Source organism: Aulonocara stuartgranti (assembly GCF_965226115.1).
Source record: "Aulonocara stuartgranti genome assembly, chromosome: 1".
Lineage (NCBI taxonomy): Eukaryota > Metazoa > Chordata > Actinopteri > Cichliformes > Cichlidae > Aulonocara > Aulonocara stuartgranti.
In genome coordinates, this window is record NC_138939.1 from 16,643,522 (window position 1) to 16,669,527 (window position 26,006).

Here is a 26,006-nt window from a genome sequence, read left to right on the forward strand (position 1 = left end):
ATGTTTTACTGTGATGTGCATCTGCTAATGTGCACTCAGGTGATTCCTATGCGACTGCAAACCGTGTTACAATTTTGACCTATAGGCGGCCTCTAGTAGTCTAGTAGTCAGTCAGTTTACAAATACTAACTTGTACCTCGACCCCTAGGCTTATTAATCCTTTTTGTGTAGATAAAAATACATACATAAATTAAAGCAAATCCGCTGTTTACTGAAATTGCAGAAGATATGGCAATCAGTAAAACAAAGCTTGTTTTGTGCTGCAGACTGCTGGCCACCTCACTGGCCAATAGGGGGAGACAAACGATAACCATCGAGAGCGCGCACTTTCATATAACCGTCTGGCAAAATCCAAGCAGACCAAAGCAAAAGACCACAGAGCCAGATCACGAGTAGACTGCTACCTTTTTTTTCTTCTTCTTTCGTCCATACAAACTATTTCAGCAACAGCAACGCCGTGTTCGGTCTTCAGTGCTAAAGGAATTGATATACGGGGCCTTCTGCACATGTGGGTTCTTCTGATTACCCCCATTATCATCCCAGCTGTCCTCACCCAAGATAAACCAAGTTAGACAAGAGGTGTTCACACCTGTTTTCCAGCTGACCGGGCAGGCTCTGTGATTTGTTGTGTGTGACTCGGGTGAGGACAGATGAGGACTGACAAAGACAATTGCCTTTTGGTGGATTACATTATAGCTGGTCGACTCAGACACAAGGGGCTTATGGGCAGCTTTTTTGCCAGCTGGGTGCCTCCTGCCTGTCTGAGTAGTAGATTTCAGCTTGTATTTCCTTTGAAGGCTAGTCAGCATGTTTTTGGCATCACTAGTCCTACCTTTCATCATATTGATCTAGATTTCATATCTCTTCCAGGATCAGAATTAGAAAAAAAAACTGTTATTGCTGGTCTTTTCACAGCAGATCAGGCGAGCAGTACAAATTAAGATAAAAGGAAAAAAAAGTCAGGAGTGGAATGAAGATGTGCTTGGACAATCGGTTAAGCACCTTCTATCTGGGGCATTAGGGGTTGTGTCAATGTGAAGCCTAGAGTAAGTACTAGCTAGCTTATTTTTAGAACACATGATAGAAGGGTGGCTAAAAAGAGGATGCTGCTGCCTTTGGATTGTACATTTTCATATTCTATTTTTATTATTTTCTTCTAACTTTACTAGGCTATAGTAAGTATGCTGCTGACACTTTACTAGAGGAACAAATCATGAAGCAATCACATTAACAATTCAAACTTTATTGTTATTATTCTGAATATATGTAACCAAAAGTTGGAAATTGTATTTCACATTGTCATTTATTGATGTTAGCTATATATCCATCTCATCCTGGCAAAACCCGAAGGGGGACTATAGTATTGCATTAACACTTTGCCTGTGCTTTATTATACTTCAAATGTAAGCTACATCTCTGTGTTCATTCTTTTGTTCCTCTCATCCTTCTCACCCCCTTTGTCTTTATCATGTATGTTGTCAGTAATTTTCAGTATACCTTATTTCTTTTTATGAAAAAAAAAGCTCCCCATTGTAGTGTACTGTTTTCTGTCTAACCGACTTCCCAGAAACGAACCAGTGAATCCCCCATCTTTGCACCTGCTCTGTAATCGTTTAATCTGGACTGGCCAATGCCGTCAGTTCGCAAACATTCGCATCCAGTTCCTAGAGAAAAGAGACATGTTAGAGGCTGGCAGGCCCGCGGAGCGGTGCGTCTAGACAGGGTAACGGACACCCTTTACAGAGATGGGCAACGCTGCCCAAAGAAGACGGAGACGCGCTTGAATTGTGTAGCTACGACGTGGGTTCGGTGTGGTGTTTCTGGAAGCTCATATGCAAGAGTTATTTAGTGTTTAAAATGTGGGAGATGGTGGCGTTACCGAGAGCGAGCTCTCCCTTCCTGTCGTCTAGGACAAGATGGCAGCAATGCAGGCGAACTGTACATGGTATGGATTTATAAGTCCATAACATGTTCAGAGAAGCCCTGGATTATACTTATAGTGACTCTATGTGAAGGTAAGCAGCGGGGTGGTGGGAAGGCTATTTTTCTGTGGTGTTTATTTAGCCTAACCTTTGAAATGGTAGTCTAAATGTGACGCAATACTAAGTGACAACTTAGCTACAAACTTAGCTAGCGAGCTTTTGCCTTTATAACCCAATATGTAAGCGTACCTTTCGTGCGCAGGTAGTTCCCCCAGCACTTTGGATATTTGATTGGTTAAACCTGAATTAATTTTCTCTTTTAGTCAAACTGCAGTGTTATTATGTGCAAATTATTGGCGTGAGTGCCAACACTGACGCGTTTGCTGTTTTCAGTGTTGTCACGGCGACCAGTTGATTTCTTTTAACTCAAGGTCGACTCGTTTAGCTTTGGAAACTGCAATCGTTTGTTCTGTTAACTAACTCTAACTGGACGATAAGGATCGTGTGACTTAAGTAGTGAGTGCTGTGTTAGTTAAGGTTACATTGGGTTTCGCCTGTGAGTCAGCTAACATATGCTAGTCAAAGATTGTCCAATAATGTTAATACTTTATCATAATCAGGCATGGCAAAAATAAGCAGACTTTATGTACAACCCAGTCATACTTTTTGGTTTAAATTTGTACCAGATGTATGGCAGTGCCACGTGTTGTTAAATTGTAGTTAACTGGAAGTCTAATTGTGATGAAGCATTTGAAGTGTCTCTGTCATTTTCAGACGTTTATGTTTTTCGGTAATGATGATCTAGAAAAAAACCCTTTCAAGATAGAATACTAACAACAGCTCATTGAAGTGCACCCAGACTTGCGTTTTCCTGGACCAAAAATATGAAGCTGTTTTTGTCAGCAGGCATAAACACGTTGGAAGAAAAAAGGTTTAAGAACCCAAAGTATCAAGTTAATCATACAGTATATCTGTAATGATCTGCTTGGTGTTTTGCCGCATTGACTGTGGTGGTTTTGTGTTAAATATAAAGATTAGGACGTATAAGTGAGTTCCTTTGTGTGATCCAGCAAAATTAAAGTGTGCTGTGTAATTGTAGGCAAGATTATTTGAACAGCCAGCTATTTATGTGGCAGCAGCCATAGTGAGGTTCCTTCTCCTTTTAAAACTCAGAGAAATTCAATACCCAGACTGTGGCTTGTAAAGCTAATGTACTTTCCCTGCCTTACAGTTTCTTTTTCTTTTTACATTGCCAGTAACACTTGTCTGATGTAAATAGCATCAAGTGACTATCCAGTAATGTGTTGCTCATTTGGTTATGAGTAACTTAGATAAACTAGTCTTTAAGTTTCACAGCCTATTATAATACCTTGGTGACGTTACCACCAGTGAGCACTTGTGAGACTCAGAGTAAACTTCAGCACTGCACTGCTATTTTTTTGTGAATTTTTTTCTCCCCTCGATACTCTTGTCTGCTGATTATGTCTGTGTTCTTCACTTTATCAGTAGCATAGAAAGGCCACTAATGCATGGCTGTGGGTGGCAATGATGGCAGTAATGACAGATGAAAGTCAGGCCAGTAAATAACATAACTAGTGGTTTACCTTACAGTAATTGGTATTAGTGAGCAATTTTGGTTGGTGAGTGAGGGAATAATGACTGCACATATCTACTAAACCTGGGGCAACTGGTTATCTGTTTTGCACTGTGGCAAGCTTAAAGACCGGTTCTTGGGTGATGTTATCTTGAGGTGTGGGTACAGACATGAGGTAGTAAACGGTTACGCAGAGAGATGTGGTGAGGGAAACATCAGTCTTCACTCTATCTTAACTGAAGTAATTGCTTTATTGTCTCTTGCCAATATCATGCACATACAGACAGCATCTTCTCAAAATGGCCCCCAATCCATTTCCTGCCCACTTTAAATACTCTAAAGACCACGCCTTCTCAATTCAGACTGGCCTATAAAAGAGCTGCAATTGGCCTCCTCTTTACTGGGAAAACAAGATGGCCACCACAGAGGTAACCTGCAGAACACTTTGTTACATTAGTGCTTCCTAGCATAAACAAAACGGAGTGATTGAGTGTGTACGTAAGAGACCACCATGACATGAAGAAGCTGTGATGTAGACTGAATTGCAGAAGTGTTGGGTGGTAACTGTGTGTTATCTCAAAAGTAAACATCTATTACAGCTCACAGGGGATAATTACCAGTGATCTGGTCAAAACCTTTATTTTATTTACATTTCAGTTGCTTTTGTTCAGAAAGTGGAGAGGTAAAATAACTCTCTTCTAGTCTATAATGGCTTAATGAGTGTAAGACCTTGTGGGTGGCTATGATAAACGATTACCTGATAGAAGTAAATTCTTATTTTTGTCAGTAGTATTTTCTTGTGTAACTTAGTTCACAAGATGCAATAAGGCAGTGGGTAATTTTTAAGAGAATGAATGAAGTGAATGGAAAAAATGGGGGATTGCTCTGTAATTGACACCATAATGAATCTCTTCATTGTAATAGTTAACTATACTGCGCATTGCCTACTAACTGGAGCTATTTCAACAAGAAGACTGCTAAATGATAGTCATAAGTTCACAGTTGAGAAATCATGAGGTCACATGCTTTAGGAAATGGAGAGGCTTTTTATCTAATGAGCATACAAGATCAAGTTCACGAGACACAGCACCACACTGTGCTGTGAGGCTGTAGGCCTGCAATATAAAACAGCAATGACTGTTTAATTCTCAAGCTTATATGGCAAAAGCAGAAAGTTGGGTTGGTTCAAAGTAGGTGTTTTTATTTCCACAATGACCATCTGTATTTACCTTCATCATCTGATGAGAACATGTCTGTTTTTGTTTCATGCATAAACATTCATATTCTGGGTCCTGTTTGGTAAAAAGTAGCCATAACGAGTTTGTTCTTTAAAGTTGGTCTTAAGAATGAGAAATACTTTATTTATCTAATATTTGGGAAATTATTTTGTTACAACTGCCGGTAGCACATCTGACAAGAAATGCAACTACTTGAAAAATTTTTTTAAGCAACACTGTTGTTTAAACTTCGGTAGATCAAGATGGAGAAAAAAGACACAAGGGATTAAATGTTACCACTTTCTGCCAATTCATAATAAGTATAATTATTATCTGTTATTAGTCATCAGACTTGAATCGTGTGTTTTGAAGAGGACTGGTGTTTATGCTTGGTGTTACACTGTTCCCCACTAGAATAAAAAGTTTATATGGTTCAGTTTTGTTTAAAAACTGTAGCTGATTTAGTCAAATATTTATATATAAAAGGACTTCTGTTTTACAGATTTTTTTTTCTTTGTTTGTTTGTTTTTGATTTTGGTACAGTAAGCAGAGCTTCCTAACAGAATGTTGGAATGATGTTTTGATATGCTATATGACAAACAGCCACACTAGAGGTCGGCGATATAGTCGTAAAATTATATTGCAATTTTTAAGAAAATTTGTGATATTTGTGACAATATAGGGAACAAAATTACTGAACTTTTTTTTTTTATTAGAAATTTTAAGTAAGCGCATAAAAAGACTGCTTAACACTTATAACAATTATATAACAATATAAAGTAATTAAAATAAATATCCTTTTAACTTGCCAGGAGCCTGTACTTAATAATAATAATAATAATAATAATAATAATAATAATAATAATAATAATAATAATGATAATAATAATAATGATAATGATAATAATAATGATAATAATAATGATAATAAAACTAAAAAATATTTGCTATTTTAGATTGTGGGTCAAGCTTAAAGCTACTTAAAGCTCTATTTTTTTTTCCACTGTGTAATTGCATCAGTAATTGCCAGCCACTGCTTGGTCTCTCTGTTGTATTGAGTGCTGTTATATTTGTTTATATTTGGGTCGCACATCATCAGCTGCTAGCATCTCCTCTGTCATAGCCTGGTTGTACTTGTTGGTGTGTTTTTGTCTAAAGTGGTGAAATGCGTTCATCGTGTCTTATCCAAACTTGTCTCATTGTTGTGTGCCCTAGGGAACGCAAATCCATGGCATTGCTATTAGGGTTGCAACGATTAGTCGACTAGTCACGATTACCTCAACTATTAAAATCGTCAACGACTAATATAGTCGACGTGTCGTTTGAAGCTTTGTGAGATCCCAAAAGACGCAGGAATAAGTAGTAGGATTTTAGAGTGTAATAATGGACTGAAACAGAAGATGGCAGCACTGCATGTGCAAGGATGCCAGCTGCCGTTAAACCTCGAAGAAGAAGCAGTGTCCGGTGTCGTAGCTGTGTCCAAATTCAGGAATCGGATCCTCCTGTGCCCACATTTGTAGGCGCCACAATGAAGACTGTCCAAATTCGAAGACTCAGACAAATGCGGCCTTCATTTCCCTAGATTTGAAGGATGGGTCGGGTGTATACTTCATGGCCCAACCTATCCCAGAATTCATAGCGCGGCCCTGCTCAATTTCCAGCAATGGCGGCAGCTAGTTAGTTTTAATATTACTCTTATTATTCTTTCTGGGTCACAAAATAAATGTTTAACATATTTTCAGGCGAGAATGTAGCTGTGCAACCCTCAAATATCTGCTCAGTTTATCAAGACACCACATATTTTCGGAGCGCTTACCCACCAGCTCGATAGCTAGCCGGGGTTCAAGGCTCACTAGAGCCCATGAGAACACCGGACTCCCAGCAAATCGTTTTCAAACCCACCGCCGTCTTTCGCTACTCAGGTTAAACATGATATATAAGTCACTTAGATAACTTAAAAATATTATTGTTTGGCTTTTTTCAGTATTTTATTTGTTCCTGAGTAAATCGGTTTGGCTGAGATTAAAGTTATAGTTTTTACACAGCTGAATAAACGTCAAGCAGACAACTGATTATCAGAAGTGTGAGATGCTCGAGAATATACTGCGATGTCCTGTTATATTTTAGATAGCAAGAAGCAGATGGCCGAGTTTATTAAACTCCACCGAAACAACCTGCAAATTTCATTAAAATTTAATAAACTATCATCTTGTCTTTATTTTTAGTTAGCACATACCTTAAACACTTAAAGCTGTAAGCTAATGATAGTTATATAAGAGCAGATGCATGCTGGTGCAATAAGCTGTACGTTTTACGTCCAATGGATGCATGATCTGATTAGTCGACTAATTGCAAAAATAGTCGGTGACTAGTCAACTATCAAAATAATCGTTTGTGGCAGCCCTAATTGCTATAGCAACGATATCGCAATACAACATTTTTAAAGCACAGAAGAATTTATGCTGTTATTGTTGCTAATGGTGTGTGAACTGCCACAAATAGCGTGTATAGTTCCCAATTCTCTTCCTGCAGCACTTTTATGTTTACATGATTGTTGAGGTGTCCTAAGCTGCATCGTTATTAAAAAAAAAAGTCATTAGTGTCACTCGATGTTAAGCTGTACCATTTCTGTTCTTATCTGATTATAAAGAATAAAAATAATACTCAGGAGAGGAAATGATAGCTGTGGAAAAAAATATTGATGAACATCATGTTGGATGGCATTCATAGTAAAACAAATGTTTAAATTTACGTTTAAGTGAACACAGGGTTTTTGAAAGAAGATTAGTGCTTGTATATAGCCTTCATATTCAAAATCTGAAATTTAAAAAAAATTGTCATGTTGTTATCTTCTGCAAAACACTGACGGTCTTAATCTGTCATCTCACCTATTATGACTTCAGTCAGTACCATTTGTTCCTTTTGGCCAGCTGTCTAGTGTTTATTTTCTTTTCCATTTAATTTTGAGTAGCTCGGGGTCAAAAGTTTAAATGTGAGCAATTACTTAGCAGCTCATGCTTGCTGAAAAGGTTCTGCAGCTTTGAAGGATGTAATGTAATGCCACAGGAGGAGCGTCACAGCTGACCAGGGGAGTATCTGGATTCAGATGGTAATAATAGCAGCAGCTGCCATTTCTTGCCTTAGATCATTAGCCTTGACAACTAAGGCTGTCTGCTTTTACAGCCTTGTGGTATGCTCCTCCAACTTACTTTATATAGTGATTGTAATTTTGTAGGCATCCAAATTAAATCAATCTTAGTTTCCTTTGAAATCGAGTTCTAGATTGAAATTACTGGAAGCTCACATCCAAATCCAGACATCCTAATTGTTCAGTTGGGCTCCAAGTGCTGTCTCCTGTCTTGGGACTCCCATCAATTAATGTCTCAAATCACAATGCACAAAGCTGAAACTGAAAGTATAAGTATTTCATATGAGGGTCAGGAAGAATATTGTGATCATGCTGGCTAAACAGTGTAAAACTTGACTGAATAATGGTCTCAGAAATGTCAGTGGTGTTTTGTTTTTGTTTTTTGCTGTGAATCGCTACATTGTATGTTTAGTGGTTGCATGTGGTTACATTTGGAATACTTGCATAGTTGTTAAACAAACAGTGGAAACACGGAGGTCATCCTTTTGTAATGTTGTCCACTTCTGTACAGGATTCATAAAAATGGAGCTCAAAGATGGGTTCGATAAGAGTAAGAATTGATCTACCAATGCATTTTTCATTGTGTTGGGAAGTATTTGGTTACACAGGTGACTAATAGGAAGTGTTCATAAATTGACATTAGTCTTGAGTTTGAACTTCAAGTATCTTGCAGTTAGTTTGGGTGTGTCACTTGTGCTTTTGACCCCCTGGAAACTTGAGCCCTGTGTGCAGAAACAACTCTGAAACAGTAATTGTAAATAAACTAACCTGCGTATCTGGGACAGATCAGTATATGTGTAAAAGCAAATAAAATATAGACCTAGTGTGGTTGATGAATAGAGAAAAAATAATATAGTATTTTTGCAAGTGCTAAAGTAAGTCTTGGAGGTCTCACCTGGGATACTTTAAATCGCGTTAACAACATTAAGCCCCCGATTACGTTACAGCGACACGACTAAGACTGTCCAAATTCAAAGACGCCAACAAATGTGGCCGAGAAATGCGGCCTTCATTTCCCCAGATTTGAAGGATGGGTCGGGTGTATACTTTGTGGCCCAACCTATCCCAGAATTCATAGCACGGCCCTGCTATGAATGTTGTTGTTTCCAACAATGGCGGCAGCTAGTTAGTTTTAATATTACTCTTATTATTCTTTCTGGGTCACAAAATAAACGTTTAAAATATTTTCAGGCGAGAATGTAGCTGTGTAAACTTCAAATATCTGCTCAGTTTATCAAGACACCACATATTTTCAAAAGCGCTCTGACGTTTTCGGAGGCGTCTGTTACCCACCAGCTCTATAGCTAGCCGGGGTTCAAGGCTCACTAGAGCCCATGAGAACACCAGACTCCCGGCAAATCGTTTTCAAACCCACCGCCGTCTATCGCTACTCGGGTTAAACATGATATATAAGTCACTTAGATAACTTAAAAATATTATTGTTTGGCTTTTTTCAGTATTTTATTTGTTCCTGAGTAAATCGGTTTGGCTGAGATTAAAGTTATAGTTTTTACACAGCTGAATAAACGTCAAGCAGACAACTGATTATCAGAAGTGTGAGATGCTTGAGAATTTACTCCAGTGTCCTGTTATATTTTAGATAGCAAGGAGTAGATGGCTGAGTTTTTTAAATTCCACCGAAACATTCTGCAAATTTCATTAAAATTTAATAAACTATCATCTTGTCTTTATTTTTAGTTAGCACTAAAAATTAGGGCTGCTCAATTAATCGAATTTTAATCACGATTACGATCTGGGCTTTCAACGATCATTAAAAATGACTGAGCCGATTATTAGCCCCTCCCTCATGCTTTATTCTCACGCTGCTCCGTGTGGCAAATCGAGCGCACCTCTCTGCATTTCGAACACGGGTCACAACAATTAAGAGGACCCGAGGGAAGCTCGGAAAGCTAAGCAGAAGTTATTTGGAGAGGAGAGGTTAAAAAAAAACAAACAAAAAAAAAAAACTTCAGTGGTGTGGAAACATTATGGGTTCGCGGAGTCAGACGTGGATCAAGTAGACACAGTGTGTAAACTTTGCTACGGTGTCGTAGCTGCACCACAGAGCAACACTGCAAAGTTCACTAAACATAGGTGTTTACATTTTTCATTTATTTTTTTATATTGCAAACATTTGCACTGTTATCAGTATTTGCACACTAATTTATATTATTTTTTAAAGTCATTATTCAATACATTGTTATTGTTAACCCTTCAAGCCGGTCAGAGCGGTTTTGCTAACTATTTTTAAATCCCTGTAGAACCGGAACCGCGTAAGCTAGCGCAATAATTTTTTTTGCATATGAAACCAGAGGAGTTGTACTTGCATCTTATGCCATCGGCTTGTCCTCTGTCACGGTTTCCTTCCACATAAAGCTTTGCAAAAATTGCATAAAAAGCGCTTGCAGGAACAAAAACATAATATTCCAGAAACACGCTTTGCCGATCCGATCAGCTGTTCCTAACACTTCCCACATTGAAACAGACGTCAGCGCGAACTATCGCATGTCCGCCATTTCCTGCCCGAAACCGGAAGTGACGCCTTAAAGTATAGGCCTTAAAAGCCTATACTGGTGTTTTTATAAGTCATATTTGACTTTTCTGAATAGTTGCTGGGATGCTTAGAACTCGAATTACACTGCTGGAAATAGCATGTGCATCAAAATAAACTGTTTTCTTTGCAAATTTGCATCATAGGATTGTTTTTTTGTTTTTCCCGCAGTATATAAAAATTGCTTTATCTCCAAAATAAAACTATGAAGACACTCAAAATAAATTTCCTGTTGTTATTTTTTGCAACTTTTTTGTATTTAAAGTTTTGAGGGATAAACCTCTTAAATTTTTCCAAGTAGAAATATATGTAAAAACAAAACAAACGATTTTCAATTTTTTTGTAGTTTATTGCACTTTTTTGCAATTAATGTAGTTACTATTGACTTAATGCATACATATTATTAAAATAAAATAAATATTAAAATATGGGCTATAACAGTTGTATTGATGTATAGCAACTTGAAATGCTCCCACAAATGACACTACAACAAAAAAAAAATAATATGAGCTCTGGTGGACTTGGTTCTATGGTAGGTCTTAAAGGGTTAAATAAATATCGTCAAATAATCGAGATCTCAATTTCAGTGAAAATAATCGTGATTATCATTTTTGCCATAATCGAGCAGCCCTACCTTAAACACTTAAAGCTGTAAGCTAATGATAGTTATATAAGAGCAGATGATGCTGGTGCAATAAGCTGTACGTTTTACGTCCAATGGATGCATGATCTGATTAGTCGACTAATCGCAAAAATAATCGGTGACTAGTCGACTATCAAAATAATTGTTAACAACATTAAACAATGATTATATAATTACAGCTTCTTAACTTTAACCTACCCAAGTCTAATGAACACCATTACAAGTTCATTTTGGTTTGAAGTCTAAAAGTAGAGTCCTTATGTCACTTCTTTTACAGTGGATCTCAGGACACTTGCTTTTTGGACTCTTATTGTTGTTATCTTTTTCTTTCTTTTTTTCTATTGAGCCCTATTTGGGATAAATGTGATAAAGTGCTTCTTACTAAAAAGACGGTAAATGGTCCCACCAAATAGAAACGCAAGTTGTGATTGTGCAGAGAGCTGCCAACAGAATAGGTTGACCTTATCGCGTTGCTCAGAATAGAGTCAGAGGGATGGCGCACAGTGCTAGTGTTATCACAACAACACAAGTAGGCTTTCCATCAGGGATATTTATTTAAGGAGATATTACAGAGGGACCAAACAGCCCATACCTGTCTAAGCTGTGTACACTTCTTGTTTTTTGATTGATCTTTTTCAGTTAGTTGGAGATAAGACATTAAGAGTAACAGTGCTCCTGTTTAGCATTTAGAGCATTTAATAATATTTGTCCAATTTTGTATTTAGATGAACATGCTTCTTTTAAATGTAGTGTCAATAGAAGTATTAAAGTCTTTGGAGTCCAGAAGCATGCATCTCAATCAATGTGGTCCAACATGAAAGTAGGTCATGGGGGTGCAGCATGTTAGAGGTAACTAGAATTCTGAAATTTGTTATACTTTTTACTCTGTTTCTTTTTCCACATAGTTTAGTTTCAGAATATTTTAACTATGCAGGTTTCTGTGAGTTCTAAGTGCTTTACCCTCACTCACAAACATACACAAATGATGGGGGAAAAAAAGAATAAGCCACTCTTAGACAATTGGACATGTGGGATTGATGTTGCTATATAACTTTATTCTTATGTTTATCTGTCTCTCAAACTCGCTCCCTCTCCATTGGTTGCCTAGAGACCTGCAGTAGGATGCATGGAAATGGCAGGAAAAGGTCCGGCAAACCTTTGAGAAGTTAGTCATCTGCTATGTGGAGGTGTTGGTGGGATTGTTCTGATGTCGTCCACTACAACAATCTTTCTCTGAACCGTATAACATATGTGGATGTGGTCATGGGTGGGTTGTTGTTAGTGGTGAACAACTCATTGCACTGTCATCAAGGAGGGGTGAGACAACAGCAAAATTAGACTGGTGCCATGGGTCAGTTTTTGTGCACTCAAAGTAAGTTAGTCTAGCCCTTGACCAAGCAAAGAGAAAAATGCTCTGGGAAATTTGGCATGTATTTTCTTTTTTTTTTTCTTTTTTTTTTGACAGATTCTAAAGTTGAGTTCAAGTGTGCTTAATTGCTCTTTTTTTGTGGTAACATGACAAAAATGGACAACATTATTTGCTGTGGATCTAATTAAATTCTTTCTATTCTTTGTTCTCCACAGGTATGGCCTCACAAGTCTTGGTCTACCCACCACACGTTTATCAAACCCAGACAAGTGCCTTTAGCAGTGTGAAGAAACTCAAAGTTGAGCCCAGCAGCTGTGTGTACCATGAGAGGGCACACCCACGGACTTTTCTGAACAGCAGAACCTTTGGCATTGTGCATCCAACGAAACAAGCCCACTCGTTTGTGAACCGAGACTTGGCAGTGGGCCTGAAAGTGCGTGGAAGACAAGAGTACCCGGTGCAGACGGTCGTGGTGCGTGGTGTACAGAGACAACAGTCCGGTAAAAGAGGTGGTGGAGCACCAGGCCCATTTGTGGCCCAGCAGCAAAGAGAAGCAGGGGTTGTCCAGTCACAGGACAAGGAGCAGCAACAGCAGCAGACAGACATAGCAAGTGGGAGCAGCAGTGGAGCAACAGGGGCAGGAGGAGGAGGAAGGGGAGAGGGTGGTGAGGGAGGTGAAGAGGAAGAGGGCGACAGAGAAGAGAACTGTGGAGGTTTGAACTCAGCTGACAGCTCTCAGCGATGTGGGCTGAAACGTAAAAGTGAGGAGCTGGATAACCGAAGGAGCACCATGCAGATTGTGGAGGAACTGTCAATGTTGCCTGCCATGTTGCAAACGACGACTGTGGGGAACGCAGCCATGACAGCCCCAGCGGCTGTGGGGGCTGGAGCGGGCCCCTCCAAACAGGGTGTAGGGCATGGGGCTGTAGGGGCAGCAGGAGGGACGGGAGGAGTGGATGGAGACTATCAGGTTGTGCAGCATGAAGTCCTCTGTTCCATGAAGAATACTTATGAAGTGCTGGATTTCTTGGGGCGTGGCACATTTGGTCAGGTAGTGAAGTGCTGGAAGAGGGGCACAGGTGAGGTAGTGGCTGTCAAGATCCTGAAAAATCACCCTTCATATGCAAGGCAGGGTCAAATTGAAGTTGGCATCCTTGCTCGTCTGAGTGGAGAGAATGCAGATGAGCACAACCTGGTGCGAGCCTTTGAATGCTTTCAGCACCGCAGTCACACCTGCCTGGTATTTGAGATGCTTGAACGGAACCTGTATGATTTCCTGAAGCAAAATAAGTTCAGCCCACTGCCCCTGAAAGTGATCAGACCTGTGCTACAACAGGTAGCTACAGCTCTGAAAAAGTTAAAAAGCATGGGTCTGATTCATGCAGATCTTAAACCAGAGAACATAATGCTGGTGGACCCAGTGAGGCAACCCTACAGGGTGAAGGTGATAGACTTTGGCTCAGCCAGTCACGTGTCCAAAGCAGTGTGTTCCACGTACCTCCAGTCTCGGTACTATAGGTGAGTACAGATATGAATGACAAGATTGTATTTGTTTTTTCATTTTTTTTAATGGGTTCGGTATTAGTTCAGTGCAGTCTTGTACTCTGTATCCATCCCAGCATAATTAGTTTAAAAATGTCTTTTCTCAAGAAAAACAAGGAAATGTCTCCCTACTGCACAACATCCTGTGTATTTAGAAGGCACATACCATAGACTGAAAAATTTAAAAATGTGACCCTGCAGTGTTTACTAACAGACTACAAGCTAACTGCTCATCTTCCTGGTGCCACTGAAAAATATGTAAGATGTGGAAAAAAAAGACTTTAAATCAAGTTTTAAAAAAAAGTGTCTTTGTGAACAAAGATCCACCCTGCATTCTTGCAGGGTGGATCTTTGGATTTAAAAGTTAAGAGGATTAAATATATTATGTTACAGAAAACAAAGGCAAAAGCAAACATTTAAAGATTGATATTATGTGTGCATGTAGATTAAGTAAAGAAAGGTAATGACAGAAGTTGGTGAATGCCATGCCAGAGGCTAATGGGGTTTCTCTTACAGGGCTGTGTATAAGATGCAAAGTAGATGTAATGTCTTTTGTTTATGCAGGAAAAAGATCTGGGCTTCTGATAATCTTTGGCATGCAATAAAAAAACAAACAAACAGTGAGACAAATTACTTTTGGCATTATGTTATGAATGCTTTGGTTTGAATAGAAAAACAGGCCTGAAGTGATATCAACTGCTGTGTAAGTCAGGAGTGTCCTAGTTCACTGTTTGGTTTCTGTCTTTCTTGTATAGGAACCTTGAAATGATAAGAGGATATAAATTAGTCTTTTCATACTAATAGGTTCTCAGATGTCAATTATTTGCAATAGCTTGCGTATATATTTCATAAAGACAACTTTCCCATTGAGACTCAATGTTTCATTTACAAGAGACCCATTTCAGAGAAACATTAAAATTACATCAACAATAACAGTATTCTGTACATATGCTTTTAACAACAAGATATTTTTAACTAATATTGTAATTGGGGGATTTGTTTAGCCCAACCACACGAAATTTTATATTGTGTTTGAGATTGGGGGTAGAGGGGAAAAAACGTTCAGTCTAGTGACCCTGTTTAAAACATCTTTTTTGACTTAAAGGCTGTGGGCAAATGATCAAAATGTAAGGTCTTATGGGCAAGTCAAAGAAAGAGGAAATGGGTGAAGTAAATGTGATACATGAGTTTAAGACAAATCCTTATGTAATTGTTAAGCTCTGCTAACACAGCTCACATATCACAAACAAATGGAGACAGTCTGTGACTGTCACTTTCTCACTACTGGAAACAATGGCTGTATCCCAATTCAGGGTCTGCAGCCTTAAAGTACGCAGCCTTAACAGTCCACAAGGGCCGCGTACTCAAAGACCGCTAAGGCCGGAAGTGAGAGGCTTGTGAAATGGGACGGTCAAGCCTCCGTCGCGCTGCTCAGGTTGCCTAGCAACCATGACACTAACAGCTGGAAACGTTTCATACAGCTTTGTTTGAAAGAAATGAAGGAGAAAATCTTTTGTTCATTTGTTTGTTTGTTTCTACATGAGCTTTGATTTGATAAGTATCTGAGATAGGGCTGCCACGATTAGTCAACTAGTCACGATTATGTCGACTATTAAAATCGTCGACGACTAATTTAATAGTCGACGCGTCGTTTGAAGCTTTGTAAGATCACAAAGGACGCAGGAATGAGTAGTAGGATTTAAGAGTGTAATAACGGACTGAAACAGAAGATGGCAGCACTGCATGTACAAGGATGCCAGCTGCCGTTAAACCCCGAAGAAGAAGAAGCTGTGTCCCAGAATTCATAGCGCAGCCCAGCGCAGTTGTCAACAATGGCGGCAGCTAGTTAGTTTTAACTTTACTCTTATTATTCTTTCTGGGTCACAAAATAAACGTTTAACATATTTTCAGGCGAGAATGTAGCTGTGTAAACCTCAAATATCTGCTCAGTTTATCAAGACACCACATATTTTCAAAAGCGCTCCGACGTTTTCGGAGACGTCTGTTACCCACTAGCTCGTTAGCTAGGCGGGGGCAAGGCTAACTAGAGCCGTGAGAACACCGGACTCCCGGCAAATCGTTTTCAAACCCACCGCCGTCTTTCGCTAGTCAGGTTAAACATATATATAAGTCACTTAGATAACTTAAAAATGTTATTGTTTGGCTTTCTTTAGTATTTTATTTGTTCCTGAGTAAATCGGTTTGGCTGAGATTAAAGTTATAGTTTTTGCACAGCTAAAACTGTCAAGCAGACAGCTGATTATCAGAAGTGTGAGACGCTGGAGAATATACTCCGGTGTCCTGTTATATTTTAGAAAGCAAGGAGTTTATTAAACTTCACCGAAACAATCTGCAAATTTCATTAAAAATTAATAAACTACCATCTTGTCTTTATTTTTAGTTAGCACAAACACTTCAAGCTGTAAGCTAATGATAGTTATATAAGACCAGATGCTGCTGGTGCAATAAGCTGTACGCTGTACGTCCAATGGATGATGATCTGATTAGTCGACTAATCGCAAAAATAATCGGTGACTAGTCGACTATCAAAATAATCGTTTGTGGCAGCCCTAATCTGAGACTGAGACCATGGGACTGTGAAATCATGATTATTGGGCTTCACTTCTGTACTGGGCCCTATTTCAGGAAGCCGGTTTAGAAAACTAAAAATGAAAAACGATACTCAGGGTTGAGTAACCCCGAACTGTCCAACTCGGAATATTCGGTTTCAGAAAGGCTGATAACAATTAGTTCAGTCAACGCAGAGTTGCTTTAACCCCAAATTAAGAGCGCGCACGAGGATACATAAAGCCCTGATTAGTGGAGCACAGATTAAGCGAGTCACCATGGAGACGGAGGGAAAGAAGGCGCGGTCAATGTATCTTACAGCGCTTGAGGCCGAAATTCTGATGGCAGCATATGCCAATAACATGCAAATTCCGCGGAAAAAAAGTAACACAGCCTCAGCTGCAAAAGAACATATCCGACAGAGTCAATGCGTGAGTGTTAATTTAAACATTGATCTAGGGATTTCCACCCATTTAACACGTTATTTTATTATATTTTATTTTTTATTTTATACATTTTATTTTATGATGTGATGTGAGCGCAGGTGCAACCCAACAGCCCCCAAACGTTCCTGGCAGCAAGTAAAAATGAAATATAAAAATATAGTCCAAACAGGTAAGGTGTAATTGTATTATGAGCCATAGTGCTTGGTCTGTTTGTCCGATGTAAATCAATTGCAGTTAGAGGCTACATTAATTTCCCCTCTGTAAGCACTTATTGAAATTATCTGAGCACATTACAAGTACATATTTGCTTACTCTGTATGCTCAAATGTGACCCGTTATAGCCAACAGAAAAAAAAGCGGAAGCCCAGAAAACAGGTGGGGGTCCTCCACCACCACCACTCACAGAGGCTGAGCAGTTGGCTTCCACATTTGTGATAATGTTGGCAGCATCCCATATGATCTTCACAGTGCAGAGAACACAAATTAGCATCCATTACTATAATGAAATAATTTGTTAGTTTGAAATGCTACAGGGAACTATGTACCTGTACATTAATGCTGTGGAAAGACTTCCTGTTCACATAGTCTCCTTCATTTACTGAAGGAGCAATGATTGGAATGTGAGTGCCATCTATACAGCCAATCACGCCTGGGAACCGTGAAAATAAATGTAAAATTTAAGTAGTAGTTCAAATATCACCACATCATGAATTAAGTTTCGTTCATCCTGATACCTGCAATTTTGTGGAATCCCTCTTTGATAAATCTTGTGGGTCTATGACCGGGGAACACCACAAACGAGTACAGGAGACGTTTCAGTGCAACTGTAACATTCCTGACTGCCCGACAGACGGTAGCCTTGGAAATGTGCTCAGCATCACCAATATTATACAGAAAGCTCCCGTTTGCAAAAAACCGAAGTGCAATACAAATAATATGTAATGAACTGAGAGCATGTCCGCGATGTGTCACATGAGCAATATTAGGCCTGAGGATGTTATTCAAATAAATTATAGATTGTGCTGAAAAACGGTAACGTTCACACAGGAAATCATCAGGAAATGATAAAATGACCAAACGCGCTCTAATCACTCTCTCCCGGCGGAGAGCTCTGCGGAGAATTTGGGCTTCAACATCTACTGGCTCTTCAAGTAAGGAGCACGCCATGTCTGACACTTCCTACAGTCAGGTTTCTGACAAAGAGGCGGAGAACGTCAGGGTTAGTTGAAGTAAACCTGCTAGGGGGCAGGTTAGCTTCACGGAGTGTGTCGTCATAGTAACTCACTCAGAATTAATCTAAACTCGCTTTGTGAAACTGAAAACCCAGAGTTTTCGTTAACTCAGTGCAAACTCTGAGTAAGTATACCCTAAACCGGCTTCCTGAAATAGGGCCCAGAACAGTCATTTATGATTAGCTAGTAAATAACAATTAGCTAATGTTGTTCATGAGACTAAAGTCATCTCACTTTGGTAATGTAAATATAATATGGCCAATATTAAAGTTATAATTTCAATCATTATTAGTTATTACAGCAGTGAATGAACTCTGTTTCAAATACTGAGCTTCAGTAAAGATTCAAGCTGCATTTATTTATATTATTTATATTTCCTGTCACCTTAAATCTTCACTCAAAGACAGGTTTCTTTGACACTGTATATATAACTGTGTTATATATATGAAAGACAAATATTGTTCTTTTAATATGTTGGCATTACTAAATTTGTCTCAGTGCTTACTTTAAATATCCATAAAATCATCACATTCTCTGTAAGACTAACGTCAACTATTGAACGGCGTATATTTTAAAGTAAAGGCTAACGAAGTTGGTACAAACATCGCTAATGTCACATAACTTTGCCGACATGTGGCCAACAGTAATGTTTTAATGTTCTTTGTTATTAAACATTCGCACATAAATAAGTAACATAATATTCAGTAGGGCTGCTCAATTAATCGAATTTTAATCACGATTACGATCTGGGCTTTCAACGATCATTAAAAATGACTGAGCCGATTATTAGCCCCTCCCTCATTTATCCGCGACACCTTAAAGGCCGGTCCGTGAAAATATTGTCGGGCATAAACCGGTCCGTGGCGCAAAAAAGGTTGGAGACCGCTGATTAAGAGGACCCGAGGGAAGCTCGGAAAGCTAAGCAGAAGTTATTTGGAGAGTGACTGCCGTTGGTTGAAAAGAGAGTTTAAAAAAAAAAAAACTTCAGTGGTGTTGCACACTATTTTATATTATTTTTTTAAAGTCATTGTTAACCCTTTAAAGCCGGTCAGAGCTGCATGCTCCGTTTTGCGTAACTATTGTTAAATCCCTGTAGAACCTGAACCGTGTAAGCTAGCGCAATAATTTGTTTTGCATATGAAACCGGAGGAGTTGTACTTACATCTTATGCCATCAGCTTGTCCTCGGTCACGGTTTCGTTCCACATATAGCTTTGCAAAAATTGCATAAAAAGCGCTTGCAGGAACAAAAACATAATATTCCAGAAACACGCTTTGCCGTTCCTATCAGCTGTTCGTAACACTTCCCACAGTGAAATGATGCACATGCTGTTTTCTTTGCAAATTTGCATCATAGGATTGTTTTTTGTTTTTCCTGCAGTATATAAAAATTGCTGTATCTCCAAAATAAAACTATGAAGACACTCAAAATAAATTTCCTGTGGTGGGAAACCATTTTTTGCAACTTTATTGTATTTAAAGTTTTGAGGGATAAACCTCTTAAATTTCTCCAAGTAGAAATATATGTAAACAAAACAAAAGCGATTTTCAATTTTTTTTGTAGTTTATTGCACTTTTTTGCAATTTATGTAATTACTATGGACTTAATGCATACATATTATTAAAATATGGGCTATAACAGTTGTATTGATGTATAGCAACTTGAAATGCTCCCACAAATGGCACTACAGCATGTAAAAAAAATAATATAAGCTCTGGTGGACTTGGTTCTATAGTAGGTCTTAAAGGGTTAAATAAATATCGTCAAATAATCGTGATCTCAATTTCAGTGAAAATAATCGTGATTATCATTTTTGCCATAATCGAGCAGCCCTAATATTCAGTACTTACTTTTAAAAGTTTACTCTTCGGCCACCCCTCTTCTGCCGTTTTTTTTTTTTTTTTCCTCCCCCCGGCAAAATTATCCACACCCACCGCCGCGTTATTCATTCTGGGATATGTTGGGCCACGAAGTCTATACCGCCACATCCTTAAAATTCAGTGACATGAAGGATGCATTTGAGGGCCGCATTTCGAGCAGCCTTTGAATTGGGACAGCCTTCGTCCCGTCGCTGTGACATCGTCAGTCTACTGCCAAGAGGCGCCATCATCAATGTAAATACAGAACACACTTAAGAATAGGAGTGATAGATATAACATAACATCATCTGTCAAACACGGTGGAAGCAGTGTTATGTAATGGGCATCAATAGCTGCCAATGGTACTGGGTAATTGGTGTTTCTTGCTAAGTTTCAGACAAATACTGCAAAACCGATTGGATGGCACTTTGTCACAGTGCAAATAGAGTATGACCCAAAAGCAATAACATTTCGAACCAACAAAGCATGATTTTTAGTTAAAAAAGACAAAACAGAAGTAAGACCCACAAACCAGCAGCAGCTGAAAGTGGCTGAAGGAAATGACCAGCAGAACATCTGAAGGGAGGAAGCATTTTAAAAGGGCCTTGGGTTGTAGACTTCAAGCATTCATAAGGATTTTCATGTAAATATTAAAAACAAGCTTCATATTTAAAATGTTAGCTTTAAAATGTTTAAAATGATCATACTTTGATAATTTGAATAAAAACTGAAAGTCTGCACTTCAGTCACATTTAGAATTGTTGTTTTTAAAAATTCACTGTAGTTGTACAGAAATGAGGTTTCAAAAAATGATGCGTTACTGTTTAAAAACTTGAGAACTACACTTTATCAGAGCAGTTGTCTATTCAAATGGAAAGACTGAGATATGAAGGGCTTCATACTCTTGGTGCTTCTAACTTGGTTTCTTTGCCTGGGACGGTTGAGGATTTATGAGCCACATTCAGAACTGGCTATTATAGTGAGCAGCTTTTGCATAGAATTTGAATAATTGTCCCTGCCTGCACATTCAGACAGTGGAACAGTGTGCATTGCAGGCAATTCTGTACTTTGAATAAAATGGATGCAAATAGTATTTGATAGCTGTATTCATTTGCTTTTACTGTAGATTGTTCTTTAGTGTCTAAAGTGAGAACTTGGCAATTACTTTGACCAATTCCCTGCTCATTGTTTTATGGGAACTGTGGAAAATACTTGCTAATTGCAATTATTCCTTGTATACTCCTTTCATTCCAGGAACTCATCAGGCTTTTGTGTGAATGTTGTTGCGATGCATATACACTTCATTTCAGGAACTTGTTAAAAATAAAAGTGTCAAGGTTCTAGAAACCAGTCTCACCACTTTAATGGTTGCTTGGAAATAATTGCTGCATGTACAGCAAGCCAAGAAAAATACCCATTACTATGATAATGTGTAGATATGCCTGCAACTACACAGCTGAAAGTGTGACTTAGTAACATGTTTGGCTCATATATTTGCTGGTTCTGCTGTTTATTTTTTGTGGACAGAGGTATGACGTAGCACAGGAAATGGTGACCGAAAAAAAATAAAATAAACCGAGAAACCAAGCTATGCATAAAAACAGCCAAGCAGTGACGCAATTAAGAACTGGACTTTCCAATATTTCCATTATTTGTCATCTTAAGCACGGTGGCACGGTGGTTAGCACTGTTGCCGCACAGCAAGAAGGTCCTGAGTTCAATTCCACCATCAGGCCGGGTTCTTTCTGTGTGGAGTTTGCATGTTCTCCCCGTGTTTGCGTGGGTTCTCTCCGGGTACTCCGGCTTCCTCCCACCGTCCAAAGACATGCAACTTGTGGGGATAGGTTAATTGATTAATCCAAATTGTCACTAGGTGTGAATGTGCGAGTGAATGTGAGTGTGAATGGTTGTCTGTCCCTATGTGTTAGCCCTGCGACAGACTGGCGACCTGTCCAGGGTGTACCCCGCCTTTCGCCCTATGACAGCTGGGATAGGCTCCAGCGCCCCCCGCGACCCTGAAAAGGATAAGCGGAAGCGAATGGATGGATGGATGGATGTCATCTTAACTTCACTGTCTCTCAAAACTGTCTGAAAACAATTTCTGATGCATGAATTTCAATTCTTGCATTTTTTTCATCACAAATACTCATTTAGCAAACCTCTTGGCTGTGAGGGGGAAAAACCCCACTTAGCAGCTGTGAGCTGGCCAGTCAGCCAACAAAATTTTGTGATTTGGAGCAAAATGTATGCTTTCATGAGTTATACAATTCTTATTAATTTCTAATTCTAGCCTTTCCTTCCAAAGTCATAACCGAGCTATAACTGTTTTTGTTTTTCCTCCACACTTTACTCTTTCCATCAATTTGATGGAGGCTGGCTTTTGTCCTATCATTTCTGTTCCTCAGCTCTTTTGGATTCTTTGTATGCTGTTGGAAAGTAACGTCAGGCCTTTCTGTTTTTGTTGTTTTCCTATTTTCCATGTACCTTCTTTTAGAATGCACAACTGTTGAGCTTTGATCAATATTTGATGTCCCATCTTTATCTATCTTTAACATCTATTCTAAGATTTGTCAAACTGTAGCAGACAGGTTTTTTTTTTTTTTTTTTTTTTTTTTTTGGACTATATTAACATTTTATTAATTTTTTTTTACCTATGTTTGATTTCATTCTCCTGTTACAGCAAAATTGTTGGAATGACAACAGACTAATGAAGTGAAATATCTATTGTAACTCTGTCGTCCCTCTGTAGTTTACCCCTGTGGGACAAGAGTATGCGAAGCACACTGTGGGGAAACTGCGTTGCTGAGGGTGAAATTGGAGGGTTGCTAAAAATAGCTCATGGGATGCTGGCCAGTGTGCTTTGACTTCTATAGATGGTGATGCACATAGGCAGCCAGAATGAAATAAGGACAGCTTGAAATACTAGAGAACTCTGACTTACTTGTTCAAGGTCAACTAGCTCGACAATGTCAGCTGTTTTGATTCCCATATGTCGATGCACGTTTCTGTGTTCGCTGTGCTGAATGTTTAGTTCACCTTTCTGAGACAGGAGATGGTGGACACCTCAAATCTATCACCCACTCTTACCAATAAGTTTGACAGCTACACTGACTGCTGCCACAATTTACAAGCATTTGGCCGTTGGCCACTTGTAATTTGCCACTCCAGTTTGCATAGTCAGCAAAGCTGGAGTGCTCACAGCTCCAGGGTAGAATTGACATCTAAAAATTACAGTCCCTCCAATCATCTGCTATTTTAATATTTGGAAATTGGAAATATTAAGTTGCATTTATTTACCGTGAACATATCATAGTAAGTATCCTGAGTCTTTACTGGGAGGAGTTCATTACATTTTCTGTTAGTTCATTAAAAAGCCTCCCCAGGAACAAATACCATTCTTTTGCAGGAAATGTTCTTGAAAAAATGTTGTTGTTTTTTAAATGGGATAAATCACAGACATGAGTGATTGAGACAGGTTTACATTAACATGGTCATTAATTCTGTGAAACAATAAGCTGTGCATTATTCTCCTATCCATGTGTAGAATAGTTGGCCTAAGACTGATGGATTAACTGTCCTTGAAAAGTAGGTCTGTGAGCATTTATTCCATTGGACACTCTTAGAAACTTATTTGTGGGCATGGAAACTTGTGCACACACAAGCATCTTCCATTTTATGAACAAAGTCCTTCTCTAGACTGTTGGGTAAAGGGTTTTTTCTAAGTATTGATGTGGTCAAAGTAGCTTGCACTGGCTTGCAGTCTGTCATTTGGCAAGCACTTAAAAGTTATGCACTGTCGAGACTAGTTCTCATAGTACTTTTTGTGATTCTAAATGCTCTCACAAACAGCAGTAGGTTTGTTCCATTATTATGTTTGTGTCACAGAGTGGTGTGGATGGCTCCTTTTGTAAACTCCCAACGGCACATTTGCACTCCCACCAGAGTGGTATTAGCTGTTGTTGGTGTCACGATGTGAAGTTTGGACTCAGGAGAATATTCCCCAGCCCTACAAACAGTATGATGGTATGAAGAGCTAAAGCTGGTGTTTGTTTTTGGGTTTTTTTTTTATTGGAGCAGGTAATGGAGCATTTTACCACAGGCAATATCAGTAATCCCACAAAGAATGTAGAATCTAATGTTTCAAAAGATTAAATATATGTGAACATAACTCAGTATAGACACTTTGTTTTTTTTGTTTTGATACAAATATTTGAATAATGAACTTTGTAGTATTATTATCAATGCTGTAAAGCTACGGTTCACTAAAACATTGTTCTTTTAGTTGTTAGTACTGCATCAAATTAAATGGTTTTGCTTTTGTCTGTTTGAGTTGGTAGCTTAGAGCGCAAACATAAGGGGGAAAACAAAACTGCACAAAGTTTAGCTTTAAAGCTTTGAATCCAATATCTGCTTTCTACCCTGTTCTGTAGTTAGTTCGTTTTAGAGAGTGGTATTTTAGGGGTAAGAAAATGTAAGCTGGTAAGTACCTGCAATTTTTCCACAGTCTTCCCAGTGGATCTTAAATATCCAGAGGTATTTCGTTTTCCTGTCACCCTAAGCCCAGAAACAATTTCTTTAGGCCATCTTAAGTACCTTCTTAAAACCATCAAAACGGTAAAAAACACATTACACCTGAACTGGGGGGAAAAAAAGCTTTCCTAAAGCTCAGCGCTATGTCAACACGTTGAATGGTTTACATCTGTAAAACATGTCTGAAAGCTTTGTATCCTTAATCTAAAGCCTTTGCAGATCAAAGTGCAAGTGGTTCCCCCGCCCTTTGTTACACTGACTCTGTGTTTCACTGAATAATGCAGGAAGCTCTGTGTGTATGTGTGTGTGTGTGTGTGTGGTATTGCAGTTCCTGGTAAAAGCATGCAGTGTGGCTCCATTCTTCCTTCATCGAGGAACCATGTTGTCAGTTCTTCTTTTTAGCTGACCTTATAACAACTGCAGTGTGGTTCAAATAAATGTCTCTGTCACAACAGTTTTACTCAAAGGCTTGTGTGAGCATGCAGCGACAGTGATCCTTCCCTCTTCTAATGTGTAACCACCCTTATTTGCTCTTTTCTGTATGAGCTAGTTGGATATCTCTTTACACTTTAATCCACCCTGCTTTGTCCTCAAAGTAAAGACCCAAGGACTATTTCTGTATTGTGAGATAGTGGCCATGAATAAGAAATAAAGATAGAATTGTTGGTTATAAATAATAAAATATGTTGTCAGTATTTTTTTTTGTTTTTAGGTAGAAAATTGGATACAAATGAAAATGTTTGGGTCAACATCTTAATGCACACATAAACAAATCTGTAAATGAGCTTGAAAATGTAGTTGCAGCTTCTTACCATTGCCTCTGCCTATTTGAGTTTAATTTTATTACTGTAGATGAATGTCATAACTGCAGTGTAGGAAGGTTACACCTTGCATAGTGGCAGGCCTTCTCTGAGGACGGCATTGTTTAGTAGGATGATTTCTGTCAAAGACCAGGTAGCAGTCAGTGCAGTGTTATTAACGTATTAACGCCTTGTTCTGAAGTGACCTCAACAAACCAAATGCTACACATATTTTATGTGTCTATAAAACCATAGAATTGTTCAATCCACACCAATTAACAAATTACTTACAACACAGCACAAACACATGGATTACTTATGTTCTTCCAAGTAAAATTTCTGGTTTTGTCCATAGAAGGTATTAAAAAAAAAAAAAAAAAGATAATTTTGGGCTTTGGAAGGTGAAGCCAATGCAGAGGTCTGTAATCTGTAAAAACCTTTCTGATCAGTATATTGGCTCGGTCACCTATTTTGAATCATAATAAATGAAAGATTCTCTGAAAATATTGTCCAGTTCAGAAAGGAGGACTCTCTAAGGCATAGGTGTCAAACTCTGGCCCGCGGGCCGGATTTGGCCCGCAGCCT

General features: G+C 38.8%; 1 protein-coding gene across 2 annotated transcripts in view; it reads left to right on the forward strand.

Moving 5' to 3' along the window:
- Positions 1 to 1,580: 1,580 nt before the first annotated feature.
- The window catches only part of hipk3b (homeodomain interacting protein kinase 3b), a 48,417-nt gene continuing 23,991 nt past the window's right edge, over positions 1,581 to 26,006 (forward strand). Inside the window, exons 1-2 of one of the 2 annotated variants that reach the window (XM_082527102.1) lie at positions 1,581 to 2,015; positions 12,660 to 13,962. In XM_082527102.1, coding sequence (XP_082383228.1) covers positions 1,943 to 2,015; positions 12,660 to 13,962 — 1,376 coding nt within the window. In that variant the 5' untranslated portion in view covers positions 1,581 to 1,942. The remainder of the gene's footprint in view (positions 2,016 to 12,659; positions 13,963 to 26,006) is intronic. The other variant, XM_082527101.1, reaches the window with a different exon arrangement.